General features: G+C 38.2%; 1 protein-coding gene across 2 annotated transcripts in view; it reads right to left on the bottom strand.

Annotated features, from left to right (window-relative positions):
• smad3b (SMAD family member 3b) overlaps positions 1–19,008 on the bottom strand; it is a 23,042-nt gene extending 4,034 nt beyond the window's left edge. For both annotated transcript variants that reach the window (XR_013817232.1, XM_079825743.1), the window contains exons 1-8: positions 18,563–19,008; positions 5,640–5,833; positions 5,417–5,545; positions 3,940–4,014; positions 3,798–3,848; positions 573–785; positions 348–485; positions 40–184 (exon numbers count right to left, since the gene is read on the bottom strand). Coding sequence is in view for 1 of the 2 variants with exons in the window: in XM_079825743.1 (XP_079681869.1) it covers positions 40–184; positions 348–485; positions 573–785; positions 3,798–3,848; positions 3,940–4,014; positions 5,417–5,545; positions 5,640–5,833; positions 18,563–18,765 (1,148 nt within the window). In the remaining variant the exon portion in view is untranslated. The remainder of the gene's footprint in view (positions 1–39; positions 185–347; positions 486–572; positions 786–3,797; positions 3,849–3,939; positions 4,015–5,416; positions 5,546–5,639; positions 5,834–18,562) is intronic.

Here is a 19,008-nt window from a genome sequence, read left to right as displayed (position 1 = left end):
GTATATATCCTGTGATATATATCCTGTGTCTTAGCTTACCTGTATTCTGCCCCCCAGCCTTTGACAAAACTCATGCGAATGGTGCACATTCGGGTAAGCTGGTACACGGCCTCGAATCCTTGATTCACAGATTGGGCCAATAGAGCTGCAAATTCCTGATTATTGAAGATCTTCAGATTACAGCCTGAGAGAAAATCAGAAGTAAAAACACACAAATGTATGCTTGAGTGCTTCTATGGAACATAATGAGGAAGTCTGACACCAGAACATGCCTGAGTGACTCATAGGATGTATATATACACAGCTGCACATTCATCCAATCACAGTGTACAGACGGACTGACTCACCTGGAGGAATCTTACACACTGTGGCGGGGTGCCAGCCATACCGCTGGTTACAGTTTGGACTCTGGACGAAAATAGCACTGTCGCTCAGACACTCAGCAAACACCTCACCGCCGATGTAATACAAACGCACGCCTCGCCCTGGGGGAAAGGTTATGAAGTTTACAGATTTGGTCTATTTCAGAATCTCTAATTCTAGTATTTTTCATAGATGTAAGCTGAATGTACCAATGTGTCTGCGCGTCAGCTCCACGGCTGCGTTGCGGTTGACATTGGACAGCAGACCCAGGCAGAAGCGCTCTGCGTTAGAGGGGTCCGTGAAGCCGTCCACTGTCAGAGATGGTTGCGAGGCGTGGAAAGTCTCGCCCACACGCTGATTCAGCTCGTAGTAGGAAATCGAGCACCAAAATGCGGATTCACAATATGTTACTGGCTGCAGATCTAAAAGACATAAATGTATGAGCATGAGAGAGGATCAGACAAACAAAACAAGTGCAGAACAAAGTGTGAAAGTACAGGAAAAGCACTGGACTTTGGATTGTGGTGTAAAATCAGTGTGTAGAGATCACACTGTTGACAGAATGTGGCCCTTTGAAAACAGCAGGCTGCTCATGTAAAATTGGTTATTTGTTATTTTTATTACAGGGCCTCCTGGTGTCTCACTGCAGAGGTAGAACAACCCAGAAACAGGATATTATTATTATTACATTATCCTGGGCTGACTGAGAGGACAGAAACAAAGGCTTCTTTTATATGAGGTTTCCTTTTGCACAGCTGAGAGGCAAAGCCAAGGGACTGAGGCTTCCTAACTATTATACACAAGACAGAACAAATCTCCAACCACCATCCAGGCATGGGTTGTCTGTTAGCTTTGTCAAAATATCTCAATTCATTTTTAAAATTCATTATTTATATGTAAGCCTATTTAGTCTATTTAGACATTTACATAACTAACTGTTTACTGTATATAGGATACATTTATATGCATATGATATATAAATACATGTATACACTACCATTTAAAAACTTTTATAATATTATAGCTTATAATAAAGTATTTACAATATTACAAAAGATTTCTATTCCAAATAAATGCTGGTCTTTTGAACCTTCCATTCATCAAATAATCCTCAAAAAAAGTGTATAATGGGAAAAATGTATTATGGTTTCAACAACAAAAACATTATGCAGCTGTTTTCAACACTGATATTAATAATAAATGTTTCTTGAGCACCAGATCAGCACATTATGAAGGATCATGTGACTGGAGTAATGATGCTGAAAATTTAGCTTGGCCATCACAGGAATAAATTACACTTAAAAATATACTAAAAGACTATTTTCAATTTGATAATATTTAGCACTATCACTGTTTTACTGATAAAATAAATGTAGCTTTGGAGAGCATCAGAGACTTCTTTCAAAATCTTTAGACTGTAAACTTCCTTAAGAAATGTATCTGACTGATGTCTGCTTAACATGACCCTAAGCCAGCACCATTACATCACACTTCTTCATCTGACTAGTTGTTCAGAGAACCACCTCAAGTAGTTGATTTTGAAAATATATACACAAATACATTGTTATATGGCCAAATGATCTAAACAGCTAATGGGTATTGTAGCTATTGTAGACTAGCTTAAAGGGTTAGTTCACCCAAAAATGAAAATTCTGTCATTAATTACTCAACCTCATGTCGTTCGACACCCGTAAGACCATCTTCGGAACACAAATGAAGATATTTTTGTTGAAAGTTCATGGCTGAGAAAAGCTTTAGATAGGCCTCCATTGGCATTCAGTACATTTACACTCACAAGACCCATAAAAGGCACTTAAAACGTCGTTACAAAGTCCATCTCACCACTGTGGCTCTACAATAATTTTACGAAGCGACGACAATAGTTTTTGTGCGGCAAAAAAAAAATCTAAATAACGACTTTATTCAACCTCTTCTTGTCTTCCGTGTGTGCCTCCACGACGCATGCGCGAGAATATGACGTAGCGCCGGCGTTCGGGAATCCATGGAATGCACACTTTAGTCCCATTTGAGCACTACGCCAAGACCTAAAGCACGATCAATGTAGAATCCAACAGCTTAGACGCGGCGGGTCTTCCTCTGCTTGTAAACAAATCGCTTCTGGGTCATGTGTCCGAACGCCGGATCTGTGTCATATTCTCGCGCATGCGTCGTGGAGGCATACACGGAAGACAAGAACAAGTTGGATAAAGGTGTTATTTTGATTTTTTTTGCGCACAATACTATTGTCGTCGCATCGTAAAATTATTGTAGAGCCACTGTGGTGAGATGGACTTTGTAACAACGTTTTAAGTGCCTTTTATGGGGCTTGGGAGTGTAAATGTACTGAATGCCAATGGAGGCCTATCTGAAGCCTTTCTCAGCCATCAGCTTTCAACAAAAATATCTTCATTTGTGCTCCGAAGATGAACGGAGGTCTTACGGGTGTCGAACGACATGAGGGTGAGTAATTAATGACATAATTTTTATTTTTGGGTGAACGAACCCTTTAATGGAGATGGTACAGGATGCTGGTGACGTTACTCATCCGTTTTACAGGCAGCGACTTGTCCTAGTGTTTTCTCATGCGCTCACTGAAGCAGACTTCCATTCTCACTAATCACCTCACACAGGACCAGGCAGGAGGACCGACGTTATGGAGATAATATGTCAGAGATAATCCAGCCAGATTAAACTCCGACTCACAGTGGGGTGGAGTACTTACAGAAATCAGTCTGACTCTCCAGGGTTCCCACCACAACAAACACTTTTGAAGGAGATGATTGTTTTTATGGAACAAACCAACTACAGCCACATATGCAAAGGGAAAGGTGCAGAAAATTAAAGCCAAAGTTACCGCATTTTGCAGCAAAATGTGAAAAACTTGAAGTGTAAAATGGCTTCTACAAGATTATAATGCATATACATATACTTTCAAGTATAATACATATACTAACATTAGTATTATTTTATTAATTTGACAACTTTACTATTACTATTTTCCACATGTTAGAATAATAGTAAAGGTGTACAAACGTTTGGTAATCTATATCACTCTGACAATCTGGTAATTAGTGACATGAAGGCAAAGTATGGTAACCCATACTCGGAATATGTCCTCTGCATTTAACCCATCCAAGTTAGTGAACACACACACACTGCCGACCTTGGACAGGACACACACACCCGGATCAGTGGGCAGTAATTTTTTGCTGTGGTGCCCGGAGAGCGATTGCGAGTTAGGTGCCTTGCTCAGTAATTTCCCGCCGGTATTGAGAATCGAACCCACACATTTTGGGTTACCAGTCTGACTCTCTAATCATTAGGCCTATCTTTTTAAAGTTTACGGTCTATACGATTTTTTAATCGTATAGAAGTCTCTGATGCTCTCCAAACCTATAATACATTTACATCACTCTAACAATCTGGGATCTTACCTAGGTTGCTATTTGCAGGAGAGACAGGGTTGGGTGAAAGATTTGGGGAACCTGAAAAAAATTTAATTAGAAAATTATAAACAAATATATTCAGCTCTGGTATCTAATAGCAACTGCTTGTTTGAGATCTCAGATCTCTAACCTGTGTCCATGCTGTGGTTCATTTGGTGGTCACTGGTTTCCCCATCCTCACTTAGGTAGCCTGGAGGAGGGGTCTCTGAAACATAAATGTAGTGACGTGTTATTAAGCACCTCACCTATGTCAAATACAATACAAGACATAATTTGATCTCCCTGCAAAGCAAATATTTAAATATTCAACAGATAGTGTTGTGTTGACCATTTATTTACAGCCTTAATTATCAGGCTGAAACTGTATCAAAGCCAAAATCGTGCGGATCCAACTATAGTCTAGAATGGACTACTTGCACAACTATTTATTACAACTCAGGAGTTTCCGGTAACAGCCTTCAGCGCACCTACATACATGAGAAGAGATTTTTACTACATTTTATGGCTGTCAATTGATTAAAACAATTAATCTTGTTCTCCGCGTTAAAATGATTTTAACTGATAAAAAGGATTGGTTGTGTGCGCTGGTGCTCTTATTACAGTCTTTTAAAATATTTGAATGAATGAATGCACGGTATGTGCCTTAAATAAATTTAAAGATATTAAATATTAAACTAAACTTAAACAGTGACGCACACAGTGTAGAGGAGAATGACAGGCAACTACTTTGAATATTAGGCAAGCATTTTGGGCATGAACATATAAATTACATACAGTAAAATGATTGACAATGAAAAATGTGACTAAAATATTTCATTCAAATAAATACATGTTCGTCTCACACACTTCAGAAACGCGGTTACTAGTTTAGACGAGCACTGACACCCTGTGGTGAAATAATTGCGCATGTTCAACAGCCGCTGCTTTCTCAGATTGGCTTAGTTGGAATAAAACTTCATGTTCCCTTGAGTTTGGAATCATCAGAATATCTCTTCTCCTTTCTCTGAAGTGTCTTAAATCTTCTTGCAGACTTTTAGGGATTTTAGGTGGCATTTAGTCAACTCGGTGACTACAGCACATTCAAAATATGCATAACCAGAAATAAAGTTGTACTATTTCAAAACGGAAGTGCGTCACAAAGCTCAGTGCAAGTAGTCCATTAAAGTATGAGAAAGTTCTCTTTGTAGCATGAGCTTGGCTTTATGAAGCACTTTACTCAAATGCCACACTCCAAATGTGTCTTATAGTGAGAAGGTCTACCTGGAAAGAAGAATTCTTTCATTCAAGTCATGTGAAACACTTTTAACACCAATCGTCTTGAGCCTCAATATGCTGTTACCAGTCATGGGATCCGCACTTTGATCTCTCCTTGTGTTTTACTAACTGTATTAAGGCGCCAGACTAAACACTTTGATTTTGACAAAACAGCTTAAACTAACTGAGACACGACAAAATCAACTCAAGCAGATGTGGCTATGAACCAGCGTGTGTGTGTGTGTGTGTGTGTGTGCTAGAGTGAGTAATGTCTGTTGTGTAGTCCTGAGGGCATGTCTGGGTGAAAGTTAATGTGTGATTTTTAGAGAGAAAACAGAAAACATGTTTGTCACCCGGTATATAGTTGCTCGGAGGCTCAATGCCCGCTGGGAATATGGTGTTCTCAGGGATGGAGTAATCATCCAGCGGAGGGAAGTCTGTGGGGATGTCAGCATGCCGAGGAACGAGGACCGGAGGCAAAACTGCACACACACACAGGGGGGGACAAATTTATCCCAATAAATAACTCAAATTAGTTTCACACGAAAAATTTAATATGGAACAACTGGGTCTTACCTGGTGTCTCAACACGTTGGTAGTGGTAAGGGTTCACACACACCTCGTCCTTCTTCATGTAGAAAGCAAACTCGCACAAGTCTACGGCACGCAGTTCATGGTGGGACTGCAGGTCAGGCCAGCGCCACAGCCGGCAGTAGATCACATGGGGGAGGCCTTTTCTGTGAGATACCTGCAGACGGCCATCCAGAGACCTGCACATACAGTTCAGGAGACAATTAAACAACCAGTCCCATAAAAGTTCATAATTAACACAAGAACCATTCTACCTTCTTAATGGTGAGAGAACACTAAACTTACAGCATGACTAGAAAAGTCAATTCAAGAATGAATGACTCGTATGAGCTGTTTTTTTTTATCATAAAGATATTACTGGTTTGAGTCACTTGCTCACTGAATCACTAAATTCAAGAAGTTCTTCAGTGAGTCATCATTTAGTAATGTCCATTCAAACTAAGAACTGTGCTAGTAACCATTATGTTTTTATGTCATTATGTACTTGCGGCCCATGATATCTAAATATGTGTAATTACAAAGTGTTGTTGTAATAAACAGTACTCTAATTAAAAAGAAATACATAGAAATATATATACGAGCCAAAATATGCTAAGGGGTAGTAATGGAACAACAGTTTTAACAAGTGATATTTCACTATTATTTACAACAGGATCTGCATTTTAATGGATTTAAATAAAATATTTTTGTTAAGAGACAATAAAAACAATAGGGCTGTAATATCCCGGTCGATTACCGTAGTCGATTACTGGTCGATACGTTCTGGCTCGACTAAAATTCTGATTGGTCGTTTTTTTGCCGCGTTCATTTCATTAATTTTGCTGCGCCGCGTTCATTTAATCAGGTGGAAAGCACTAATTACTAATGGGGGTGTTTTCAGAGCACCCCTGTTTCACAGGTAACAGAGCACCCCCAGAACACCCCCATTGTTTCCACTTCTTTTCGATTAGCCCAACCCACTGGAGAAGAGCGACAGATTGAAGAAGGCTAGTTTTCTGTAACTTATATTATTTATTTAATTGTGAGTGTTTTTTCTGCTCTTGATCTGGCTTGTTTAATAAATATTCCTTTTTTATTAAAGTGGACGTGCCTTTTGTGTTTACGAGTAAAAGCTTTAAGTTAATAGTCTATTCGTGTCTCAGCCGCGAAGCTGAGCTGAGCTCATATGTTTGAGCTGCACAGAGCGGCTGAAATTATACTGTCTGTCAGTTATTATAATACATATGACAAAAACAATTGTCTAAATTATGTTGCATATTCCACAAAAGTTCTTGTGATGATATGTAGTTGACAACATAGTACTATATTTTAGGAAATCATAGGCTATGATATTGCGCAGGTGCACTTGATGTGACGCTGTCAGAGCCGTCAGACTCATTTCAGTGCAAAATAATCAGCTCAAAAACTATTTAATATACTGCAAATAGCCTTCTAGTTTTTTATGTTTATTTATAATTCATTTATGCAGACAACAAGGCTACCAAATACTGCGCACAGTGCGCAGCTTATTCATTTAACGTTTTTTTTCCTAACGTCATTATTAGTCGATTTTTAGTCGAAAATTTCAGGACTTCAGTCGACCAAGATTTTCTTTGGTTGATTACAGCCCTAAAAAACAACTATGTGTGTCAAAACCACTCCTTTCCTGGTCCAAAGTCAACGAATCTGCGAGAGCTGAATGTAACATTTTTGCTATCACTTCACTGAATACTTGCCAACTAAGAAATAAATAATTATTACCTCACGATCTATCTGTTTACAATTCCACATCATTTGAATATTACAACATCGATGTCTGTCAAAAAATAACATGCACAATACACAATAGTATTTTTACTGTACGAGAAGCAGAGGTCCAATGAGTACCCAAATTTCCTGAAAAACCCACACTACCAGATGTTTTGACTACGTCATCGCTTTCCAAGAAGAGGGGAAAAGTGGCAGCCTAAGCGGCTTCAATATGCTGTCTGTCAGAGACGATAACGTACGTAATACATAAAGCACGCAAGTATAAATTTGTTTGTTACTCGCTGAAATTGAATCAGGGAACTGAGTGAAATACTTCACACTGCATGCTAAAGAGAATAAATGCCAATTCAATTGAAAAACTTTGTCAGGTTAGTGAACATCGTTCAACGTGTTGGTTTTCACAGACATTTTTTATGTACAAACTACGCATTCTGATTCTGACATTCCTTATTTAAATAATTTCAAACATTTTCTATTTTTCATAATTTTGGCAATAGATGAACTATTAAATGAGTGATCTTGAGATGAGTCCCTGTAGTCATCCAATTTGACTCTCATATACTGATGTAATATATATTATCAACTTGAAAGGTGATTTTTATACATTGTAGTACTATCGTTGAGCACTATCTTCTGAGTTGTTTAAAGGATTAAGGCAATCATCAAAGTTTGATAAAAATATTGCTTGATTTTCAAATAAAAGATGATACATTTTTACATGATTTGTTACATTTAATTACCCCAAGCAGATTTTTATATTTTTTATAAAGAAAAATATGTAAATAAATAGTAATGTTTTTGTTTAGTTAATTATTAAAGGGGGGCGATGGAATGGTTAATGGTTTGTAACAGATTCATTAAATTAGTATAATAGTATAATAATTGCATATGCTAAAAAACATTCAGTTAAAATGTTTCTAAAACATAATGTGCCTTATTACACTAATGTACAACGTAATTAAAGTGAAAGCCCTATAAATCTTGCCCTGTGAGTCTTTTAATAGCCTTGCACTTGCATTTTTTGCAGAAGTCGGGATATTCGAATGGTGCAAGAGAGACCCTTTTAGTGGAAAGTGAATCAGGCCTTATTTTCATACAGGGGGGAGAGGTCACCGGCTGTGAGAAGAGAAAGCCGCAGAGAAAGCATGAATCATCCTCATACTATTGTGGTCTATGCACCATGACAGCCGTTGCTAATGAATTTCATCACAATAATGCATTTTCACCCTACATCGGGATTATCCTAATTCGTTAAAAAGCTCAGGCTCAGAGGACTGACAGAAGATGAACAGAGAAAGTGAGTGAGTGAATTTAGAGGAAGTACATGGCTTGAGTTCAGAACGAGGGGAAAGACAGCGTGGCAGAGCAGACACCGAGACGAGCGCCTGCACACTTTTCCAATGTAATGTTTGCCTAGTCATTCAACTATGCACCAGCAGCATGAATGCCAGCATTCTGCACTAGAAATGTTTGTATTTGCCAGACAGGCAAATACAGACATTTATGTAATATGTATGTACATTTAGCTTTAACCCAATAGCACTTAAAAGTAGTGGTCGACTACATTATTTAGCCACTCTTGTCATTCCAAAATGGAATGTTATATTTCTTTCCATGGAGCACAAAAGGAGAATATGAAGAATCTTTACACAGAAGTTCATAGGTGGACCACATCTGTCAAGCTCTAGGAATTACAACAACACTGCACAACCATCACAACTCTTCTGAAGCAATATGTTAGTTTTGTGTGAAATTTAAGTAACTGCAAATCTTGCCCTCGACTGTAGCTTTAAAAATGGAGCCTTTCATTGGATTGCATCAGGTTGGATGCCAATTACATCATTAAACCATATTGGAGAACTAGAGAAGGGAAGATTTTACATAAAGTAACATTTCAGGATATTTGGAGTCTAGTCACTAGAAACTCTATAAGCTGCCTGATTACTTTTCAAAAAATGCTCTTGCGTATCACAGGGAAAATAACAGCGTGCCTTTTTTGGGTGAACTATTCCTTTAATTCGCTCTTTCATCATCTACACCAAAATCCCATTTAAAGAAATAAGTCAGCAAACTGCATATGGCTTGAATGCAACATCGGGGCAAGGCACAAAAAGCTGTTGACCAGACCCTCTGTGAGTTTGCGACCTGACAAAGAGAAGACAGATTATCCCATTGTCTGACTCAGTCCACGGAGACAAAGCAAAGTCCCGGAGTCTCCCACAGCCACCGCCACAGCTCAGCTGAAAACAGACACACAATTCCAATTCCTTCTGTTCAAGTCATTCTGACCTCCAGACTGACCTGAAAGTCACACACTAGAACTCATTCACCCTTCTGTCAAAGCCAAGAGCAGCCTTTTCTGTCCCACCCCCTCCTGTACACACACTGCCTCTCTAAAATCAACACTGGCGTCATACACAACAACAACATGACTAAAACCAGAAATCAACACGGCAAATAAAACGGGAGTTTTAAATCAAAAAATGGAACCAGAGAGAGTTGAGGAGGGAAGACAGGTAGTGTCTCACCAGTAACCTCAGAGCTTCCTCTTCGAGCAGCAGTGTTTGTTGTTCTCCCACATAGGCCTATCTCACACAATTCGCATCTGTGGAGTCACACTGAATCCATTAGTCATCATCATGGCCCCTAACTTGACCTCAATTCTAACCTGTTTTGCCACGGAACTTTTTATGCTGCCGACTACTCCATTTAAGGAAATTATTGTACTGTACTTGTTTCTGTTTGCAATAGCCATGTGCGGTAACATGGCTCCCCGCTATCTGCTCACATGCTCTGATAACAATAGGACTATTCATTATTTGGATAACTGGTCAAAAAATAAATCTGTTAAATCTGATTCTGTTTCATAGAACTAAATAAAGAATAATATATTTATATTTAATATTAATACATTTTCTGTCCAATTTTAGTGTGCTACTTTCGATAAAGGTGTGGTTATTTTATTTTATTGGCTTGTATTTTTTAAATTCAGTATCATTAAAACAATTGAATTTCATTATAAAGTGTAATATTAATACAATTATACGGAAAAAAAACTTTTTAAATAAGAAATAAATAACTTTAAAAAAGCATTTTTTGTCAAATTTTTCAGCCAAGTGTTTCGGTTTCACCCAGAATTTTCATTTCAGTGCTTCCCTACTTAGGACCTGTTTATACTAGTGCGTTTTTGTAGCCTGGATGCCAGCTGCCCACAACATCTGAGGTCGGGAAGTTTGGTCTGGACTTGATTCGTTGTGGAGCAACTATGCTCGTACCAGAGCTGTTCGGACCAATCAAATTGTCAGGGCGGGCTTTATACGATGATAGACAGATGATCAACAGTAACGTAATCATCCACGTCGCCAAAGAGCGCTTGGGTTGAATTCGTTCTAATCCTAAACAGAGAACTTATTCATAAATGCATTCACCTTCACTATATCTCTCAAAAATGATGATCGTGATCGTGACGTGTTGGTAATATAAGTACTCTGTGTATCCTTAAATTCATCTTCTTCTTCTACTTCTTCCAGCGTGTGTGCAGTTGAGTTCTGTTGACAACTATGCGTCGCTCCGTTGCTCTGATTGGTTGTAGGTCTATCGAATTGAGTGCAGAGGCATTTTTTTTCCTGGTTTGGTTGAAACACACCCCATAATCACAGCCCAATGGAGCAGTATCAGAATCATATTCTGACTAGAATCTGAGTATGACGACGTCAGGCTAGCGTTTTCGTTTTAAAATGCATAACTTTTGCTACGGTTACGTTTGGTGTCAACACTACTCCGGAGACTTTTGGAAACACTGCAGACCCTGTTTTATTTGAAAACTCCGGGGATGCGTTTCAGTGTGGACGGACCAAAACTGATAGTGCTTCCCAATTTGCATAATATCCATCCTAAATACATTCACATTTATTAATTTAGCGGACGCTTTTATCCAAAGCGACTTACAACTGAGGAATACTGGAAGCGATCCGTCATGAAGAGGCAAAAATACTACGTTTTGGACATTGCTTAGGGTAGCATAAGCTAGAATAGGGAGGGCATAGAGAAAACAACTTTTTTTTTTTTTTTTTTAAGATGAGGTTAAGTGCTCACGGAGGAGATTTGTTTTTTTTAATGTTGTAAGCGATTCTGCATTCCGGATGGAGGTGGGGAGATCATCCCACCAGCAAGGAACAGTGAACGAAAAGGTTCTGGAAAGGGATTTCATGCCTCTCTGTGGTGGTACCACGAGCCGGTGCTCATTTGCTGAACGAAGGCTTTTGGTGGGGATGTAGACTCGTAGGAGCGAGTCGAAGTATGCGGGTGCTGAGCTTGTGGTGGATCTGTAAGCAAGCATCAACGCCTTGAACTTGATGCGAGCAGCGAGTGGTAGCCAGTGCAGAGAGCTGAAGAGAGGTGTGACATGGGCCCTTTTGGGCTCGTTGAAGACAAGACGTGCCGCTGCATTCTGAATCATTTGAAGCATCTTGATCGCACACGATGGAAGTCCAGCCAGAAGCGCATTGCAGTAGTCAAGCCTAGAATTGACCAGGGCCTAAAAAACAACTGGCAGATCAACGCGCTACAACATTTCAGTTTATGGTGACAGGATGCATGTAACTAAGCGACAGAGCGTCCATTAAAGATGATAAAGTAGCACTGTATGTCCCAAAGGTTGCCTACTCTTCTGCTACACACTCAAAAGTATCTACTTTTTCTTCACAAAAAGAGTACATTCTTTTAGGGCGTAGTATAAGTAGGCGAATTGGGACGTAGCATGAGACTTTTGAAAGTGAAGGTGTGGCTGCCCACATTCGCTCCCTGATTCGTCAAGGCCATATCATATGACTATTACACTACCGGAACACAACAATAACAGACCAGAGCCGTCTCTCTCTACGGTTCTGTAACAGACCAGCCTCGATGACCGTATAAACAATAACATGTCAGCTTTGCTGACTTTGTTGTCCTTTTTAGCAGCCATTGTGCAGTTAAACTCTACATTTTGTAATTCTGCAGCAGCCTACATGTGCAAAAAGCAAGCTATTATTAGAGCAATCGGCAACTGTTTACACTTGTACTTGCATGCCCAGTGCATGAATGGTCATGTTACGTGTAGTGTGGACGGAGATCGTTTCTGAAATGCAGTGGAAACGGCAGTATGGATGAGGATCGTTTTCATTTTAAAACGACGTGTTAAAACGAAAATGCACTAGTGTAAAACAGGGCCTTAGTATTAAACTTCGAAACCTGTCCATAGCATTTGTGATATGAAAATGAGAAAAAACAAAACATTTTTTTGTTAAATATAACTAGACGCTTAATAATAATCACAAATTATGGACAGAAAATTACTTGAGGATGGGTTCTTTTGATTTATTTTTATTAATTTTGATTTATTAAATTTTTATTATATTTGTATTATTTCTGAAAGATCATGTGACACTGAAGAATTGAGTAATAGCTGCTGAACATTCAGCTTTGACATCACAGGAATAAAATGTTTTAAAATATATTCAAATAGAAAACTGTAATTAAAACTTAAATTGTAATAATATTTCATAATAGCATTATTTGTTTTTTTAAATAAACGCAGTCTTGGTGAGCATAAGAGACATTCAATTCAATATTATAAACAATTTTTATTAATGATTTAATTAAATATTTAAATTATTGAGTATATTTTTAATTTAATATTTAAATATTAAACTATTTACTTTTTAATATTTTATTTATTAATTTATTGGAATGCATAAACATAAATCAGGGATGAACACTGAAACGTCTTGCCTAAGTATAAAACTTCGAAGCTTGTCCATAGCATTTGTGCTATGAAAATGAGAAAAAAACAAAACAAAAAGAAATATTATTAAGCTACTTAACATTCAGCTTTGACATAACAGGAATATATATATATTTAAATATATTTAAATAGAAAACAGATATTTTAAATTGTAATAAAATTTCATAATATTACTGTTTGCACTGTATTTTTTGCAAATAAATGCAGCCATGGTGAGCATAAGAGAATTCAATAACATAAAATTATATTTAATTAAGTATTTAGATTATTTATTACATTATGTATTTAATATTTCATTTATTAATTTATTGGAATGCGTAAACATAACTCAGGGATGAACACTGAATGAACAGTCCAGTGATTTTGAGTTACCTAGATGTTTTATAAAGTCATGAATTTAGACAAACTCAGATATTAAAAGCTCTATAATAAAAGCCATTTTCAGCAGTTAGCATGTCACTTTGGTTAGTGGCTCTCAGAATATCTGTGCTCTGTTTGAATAAGCGTGTGGAGCAGGAAGTAGTGTAACCTCAGAAACTTAGAGAAGCCTGTGAGCAGGTGATGATTTCCTGCTCTTTTTCTGTTGCACACATGTGCAGTCTTCCCTTTGACGCCCAGCTGGCCACTAATGCAGAGAAGATTTCATCCAGAAGAACAGAAATCAAATCCGTGTAGGGAGCATCAGGACCTCACAGATTGTATGTCTCAGCTGAGTATATTCAAACCAGCTTAACGCCAACCTTTTACACTCAACCGCAATCCAGAGAACAACCCACGCCCTTCACAGACCTTACACTGCATTCTTGATCTCTGAATAACCATGCCACATAGTGTGTTAAATAAACACACTCTCGGCTGTGTTTACAGTACAGAGAAAGTCTGTCTGAGTTCGGGTGTGAGACATCCATGCAGGTGAATGTTTTGAATGCTGTTTTGTGGGTGTTTGCTTATTTTATACAGGAGATGTAAAAAAATGAAAGATGACACAGTAGTTTGGAGGTTTGCTTGACGAGCAGTGAAGACAAGGGAAGAGATGCAACAGAGAAGCATACACATTAATTTCCTGTGTGAAAGCTCCTTTAAGGGGCAGGATGTATGTGGTCAAACTGTTGAACTTAACAACACAGGCGCTCATGTCAGGCACAGCCCTCAATTTTCATGATCCTGACGTGCTTTTTATAAAAGTCGCTCTTGTCCCTGACAATGCACATACTGCCTAAGTGACAAATTTCGCCTATGTAGGCGATTGTAGACCATGAAAAGAGGTTGAAAATAAAACTTCAAATTCACTGAAGGACTAGCCTACATTGAACGTGACGTTCATGTAGGATAAACAAAGCAGGGCCGCAACATTCTCCAAAACAGACAGTGGACTAGAAACATCTGTCGCAGTCTGCAAAAGGGCTGCATTTATGATTTAGGCCATTAAAAAATCTCAAATTATGTTACGTAATGATTCAATCCATTATAGACAACTGTTCAAAAATGAAACTTTAAATGGACTTACTTGAGAACAGGCCATGTGTTTTTTTTTTTTTATTGAACGTAACCAACGTTAGGCTAGGCAGGCGATTAATGAAACGTGCAAATAAGGCTAGGCATATTACACATTTTTGGACAGGAAAACAAGTCGATCAACATTTTCGGGGTCCAGAGCAGAGCGTTTTTTATTCACTATATGTCCAGCTGTTGAGAAGACGTGCTCTGACCGCACTGATGTCCCAGGGACACTCGGGTACTTCATTGCCAGCTGCGCAAAGTGGGGGTATTTCGTACTTCCAATCTTCCACCATAAAAGCGGGTCGCTTTTGTTAAATCCATCTTTTTTATTTGTTTAATTTGTTTAAAATTAATAGTGTATATATTTGGTTAAATTGATTCCCGATTTTCGTTTTCGAAACTTGTATTGTTTGATCAGTGACAGCCCTAAGTGGAATTAACACCTAATTGGAGTTCAAGAGATCGGAACTCACTTTCAATGCCATAGACAGTGTAAATGCAAAGAAAACCTTTAACTCGCCATTGATGGAATTTTCCATAATATATGACGCAACACTTTCCTGCCATTGACATATTTTTTCCCGGCAATCCGTGTTTTCACTGTTATACGGTAGAGGGCGATATTACGCATCTCCTGAGAGAGTACGGAATTTCTGGATCAAAACACAAGCGAAGAATCAGCAGAAACAAGTGATAAAAGCATTGCTTATGTACATGTAAAATAATGTGATTATCAAACATTATCAACATCAAAACTGCCAAACGTTACTGAATGAAATGTTCACCCATGAAGAGGTACAGGACTGTGAAGCTTTGGGGGTGTTGATGGATGTCATCTACATCTGTCATCTGTTTTGATAATCGTTCTGGATTCGCTCCGGACGTAGTCTTTGTGATTTTCTCAGCTTTTTTATTCAAAATGTTGCTTTTTTAAATGAATCTTACCCACATTCAAGTGTTAATAAACTAAAGTATGAAGCTAGAATAAACCCTGATTTGATCGGACAAATATTTGTGTAGTCACAAATAATAATATTGATACTGACATATTGTGAGAATCATTTTGGTACACTAGATGACATCAAACACATGAATTAAAAGCCTCAAAGCCTTTGTGCTGGAGTAATTCCTGAACTTTAAATGGAGGGATGCGTGAGGAAACCAAAAGCCAAACGGGAAGAAGGCGAACAAGAAAATCTCCCAGTGGGATGCCAGTGGTAAGCAGCAAGCACAGCGAGACGATTAAGCAATTCCAGCTGACCTTCCATAATCTGTGATCTCTAAACATGGAGAACAACTGGAAGATGAGATAAGATAAGAATCGATGCAGAATTTGTGGAATTCTCGGCTCTTATCGACACAGATGGTAAGGTATGCACTTACGTGCTCAAGGATGTAACCCAAGGCTCAAATGCCGCGTGCTGATATCACCTCTATTTATTAACACTATGTTAGTCACCAGGGGAATCCCACAGAGATTTCTTGACCTGATTCTGAACCATTCATCTGTTTACACAGACCTGTATGGACTGAAAATGTTCTTAACATGGCTTTTTGACATTATTTGTAGGACTGGGAAACTAGTCAGATTATATTTTCAATTACTGAAAATAATTGGATTCCAATAATTATGAAAACAAGATAATCAAGACAATACAATTACTATGGCGCATTCTGTTTCACAATGATTTCAGTTATTATATGTAATTATAGTATATAAATTATATTTAAAAGAAAGGACAGTTCAATAAATACATGACATTTCTTAACTCGATGAGTAAAATAACAGTGATTATTAATTTGCTTAATCAAGCAGCCGTATTTATTAATAACAAACAAAGCTAGTTTTCTAACCCGAGATAAACTTTTACTTCAAAATCCCGTGCCACCTTAAAGGGTTAGTTTTAGACTTCTAATTCATAACCAGTGTTTTGTTTTGCTCTATCCTCTGCGCGTCTGCATTCGTCAATACGCATGCATCAAGGGTTCAAGGGTCAAGGGTTACTCTTTTAGCGCAAGTCGACTTGCGTACAGCTGACAGACGGAAGCTAGTTATTTTAGTCTATAAAGTTTTAAATATGGATATTTTTCTTACACAAACGTGCCACAGTTATATGATGGATAGATGCACTTTTATGGACTTCAAAAATGACCCAACAAGTCACTGCCATTATAAAGCTTGGAAGAGCCAGGACATTTTTTATATAACTCCAATTTTATTTATTTCTACACCTGGGATGACTTGAGGGTCTAATTTTAATTTTTGGGTTAACTAACCCTTTAATGTACAAAGAAAGCTATTAGTAAGCCATTTGTGGGTTGATTTCCCTAAAAACTGCTGTTTATTCTGATGTTTATCTGAGAATACCGACCAGTCGAGACTCTAGACAATAACATTGACTCAACCAATGGCATGAGTGTGGGCGAGACTATCTGTTTGTCTGACCAATAACATACAGAGGGAGTGGTACGAGAAACATGTTTGATAATCCTTTTTTTCATCAAAATAAATGATGCATTAAATGCCATTGGACTACACCTATGTGAAGCATTTTTTTTTTCAATTAGAAATCTCAATATGATTTTTCAAATGTATCTTGCTATTAATGGATCTAAATTATTGAATGAAAATTACATGTAATCTCCATACAACTTGATTTCATCAAGTTAAAAATATGCATATCGCTGTTCTCAACTGCCACACAGGCTTTGCGTTTTCATCTGTAGGGCTACTAATTCTCCAAATCCTTTTACCCATGACAAAATGTCCTGAGTACAATTGGATAGAACTACCACAGTGGTTATGATATAACAAGCTTTACTCTCCTCCATCACCACCATCTAGGGCACAGGGCACTGCACACTGATTTACTGACACATTTGATAACGCTATCAGTGTATGGACGATGTACTTTAGAGTAACACTAAAAGAAACAAAACAACAGGTAATTTACCCAATAACATTAAAATTACATAAGGGCCACCACATCCTCTACTTGCAAATTGCTTTGATAGTATTTACTTCACCACTGGCTAAATATTTACTGAATGGTGTTACTTCAACATTAATTCATTTAAGTTTGAAACTGCAAATCCAGCAGTCCAGCTCTCAAAATGTATATTTGTAAAAAAGCCTCAGTCTGCCCCAGATATCACAGACTGTTATATAACAGCTTAGCTTGGCACACAGAGGTGTTTGGCATTTTATTCACTAGTTCGAGCCTGAACATTTAACTTTATCGTAGCCGCTTAAACTGTCTGTCTGTTATGAATATAGATGGGTGAGGTTTATGGCCATCAATATAAGCTTTCAAAACCAACTCAACAGTTAAAAGTAAGGAATATTTCTCACCATAGTCATCAATTCTGGCTAGCTAACAAGTGCTTGTATGAATGCTAGCAATCTGAAACTGGTAAATATGAGAACTTCTAAACCAAAAATATGTTTCTTCTCTCGATACTGTGTCAAACGAGATATGACACTGAAAAGCAACTAACGTTACGCAAAGCAATAATTGCTTTAGCAAGCTAACGTTAGCCAACGACGCGTTCACTTCAGTGTAACTTCAAGAAATTAACGATAGATGGTTTACTGACAAACAAACGCCATAAACTGCTGACAGAAGCACTCAACGATTTAACAATTTAAGCAATATAAGAAAAGCCTGTTAAGGGAGAATACCCGCTGGCTTTCGCTAGTTAGCAGCGTTAGCCTCTCAGTTATTGGTTGTATATGGATGTATCTGGAAAAAACGAGTGAGCTGTGTCTACATAGACACCTTTTTTGGGAACCGAATTTGCTTTCAGAATGGCAGAATGCCTACCATCTGGGTAGGCAGCTCACTATGTTTTAAACACAGCCTACAGTGTGTACCTCGGTATAGTGATGCATTTGGTGTTGATATTCTGGGTGGTGATGGCCTTCTCCAACTCCTCCAGCTGTCCTGTCTTCTTCAACTTCTTCACCAGACTCTTCACTGCCTTCTCACACCATTTCTCCTCCTGTCCGTTCTGCTCGCCCTTCTTCCAGCCCAGAAGTCTCTTTACAATCGGTGGCGTGAAAGGCAGTATAGACATCTTTAGTAAATCAACAACAGCTCTAAATGTATTCCTTATCAGGGGACTACAAGGTTCTATGCTTTTTAAAAACGTAGCGTCGATGGACCTGTTAAATGGCCAGATCAAAAAGAACAGAAGGGGGTTTTATGCCCATTAGAGTCACTTTGCCGGATAATGAGCGATGTTCAGCCCCTCATGTCTGTGGAAAGTGAACAGCAGCACACAGATGAAATCCGGCGAGACGCAGCGCTGTCTGGACCC

Source organism: Gobio gobio, assembly GCF_949357685.1.
Source record: "Gobio gobio genome assembly, chromosome: 9".
Classification (NCBI taxonomy): domain Eukaryota; kingdom Metazoa; phylum Chordata; class Actinopteri; order Cypriniformes; family Gobionidae; genus Gobio; species Gobio gobio.
This window is presented reverse-complemented; position numbering and strand designations above follow the sequence as displayed.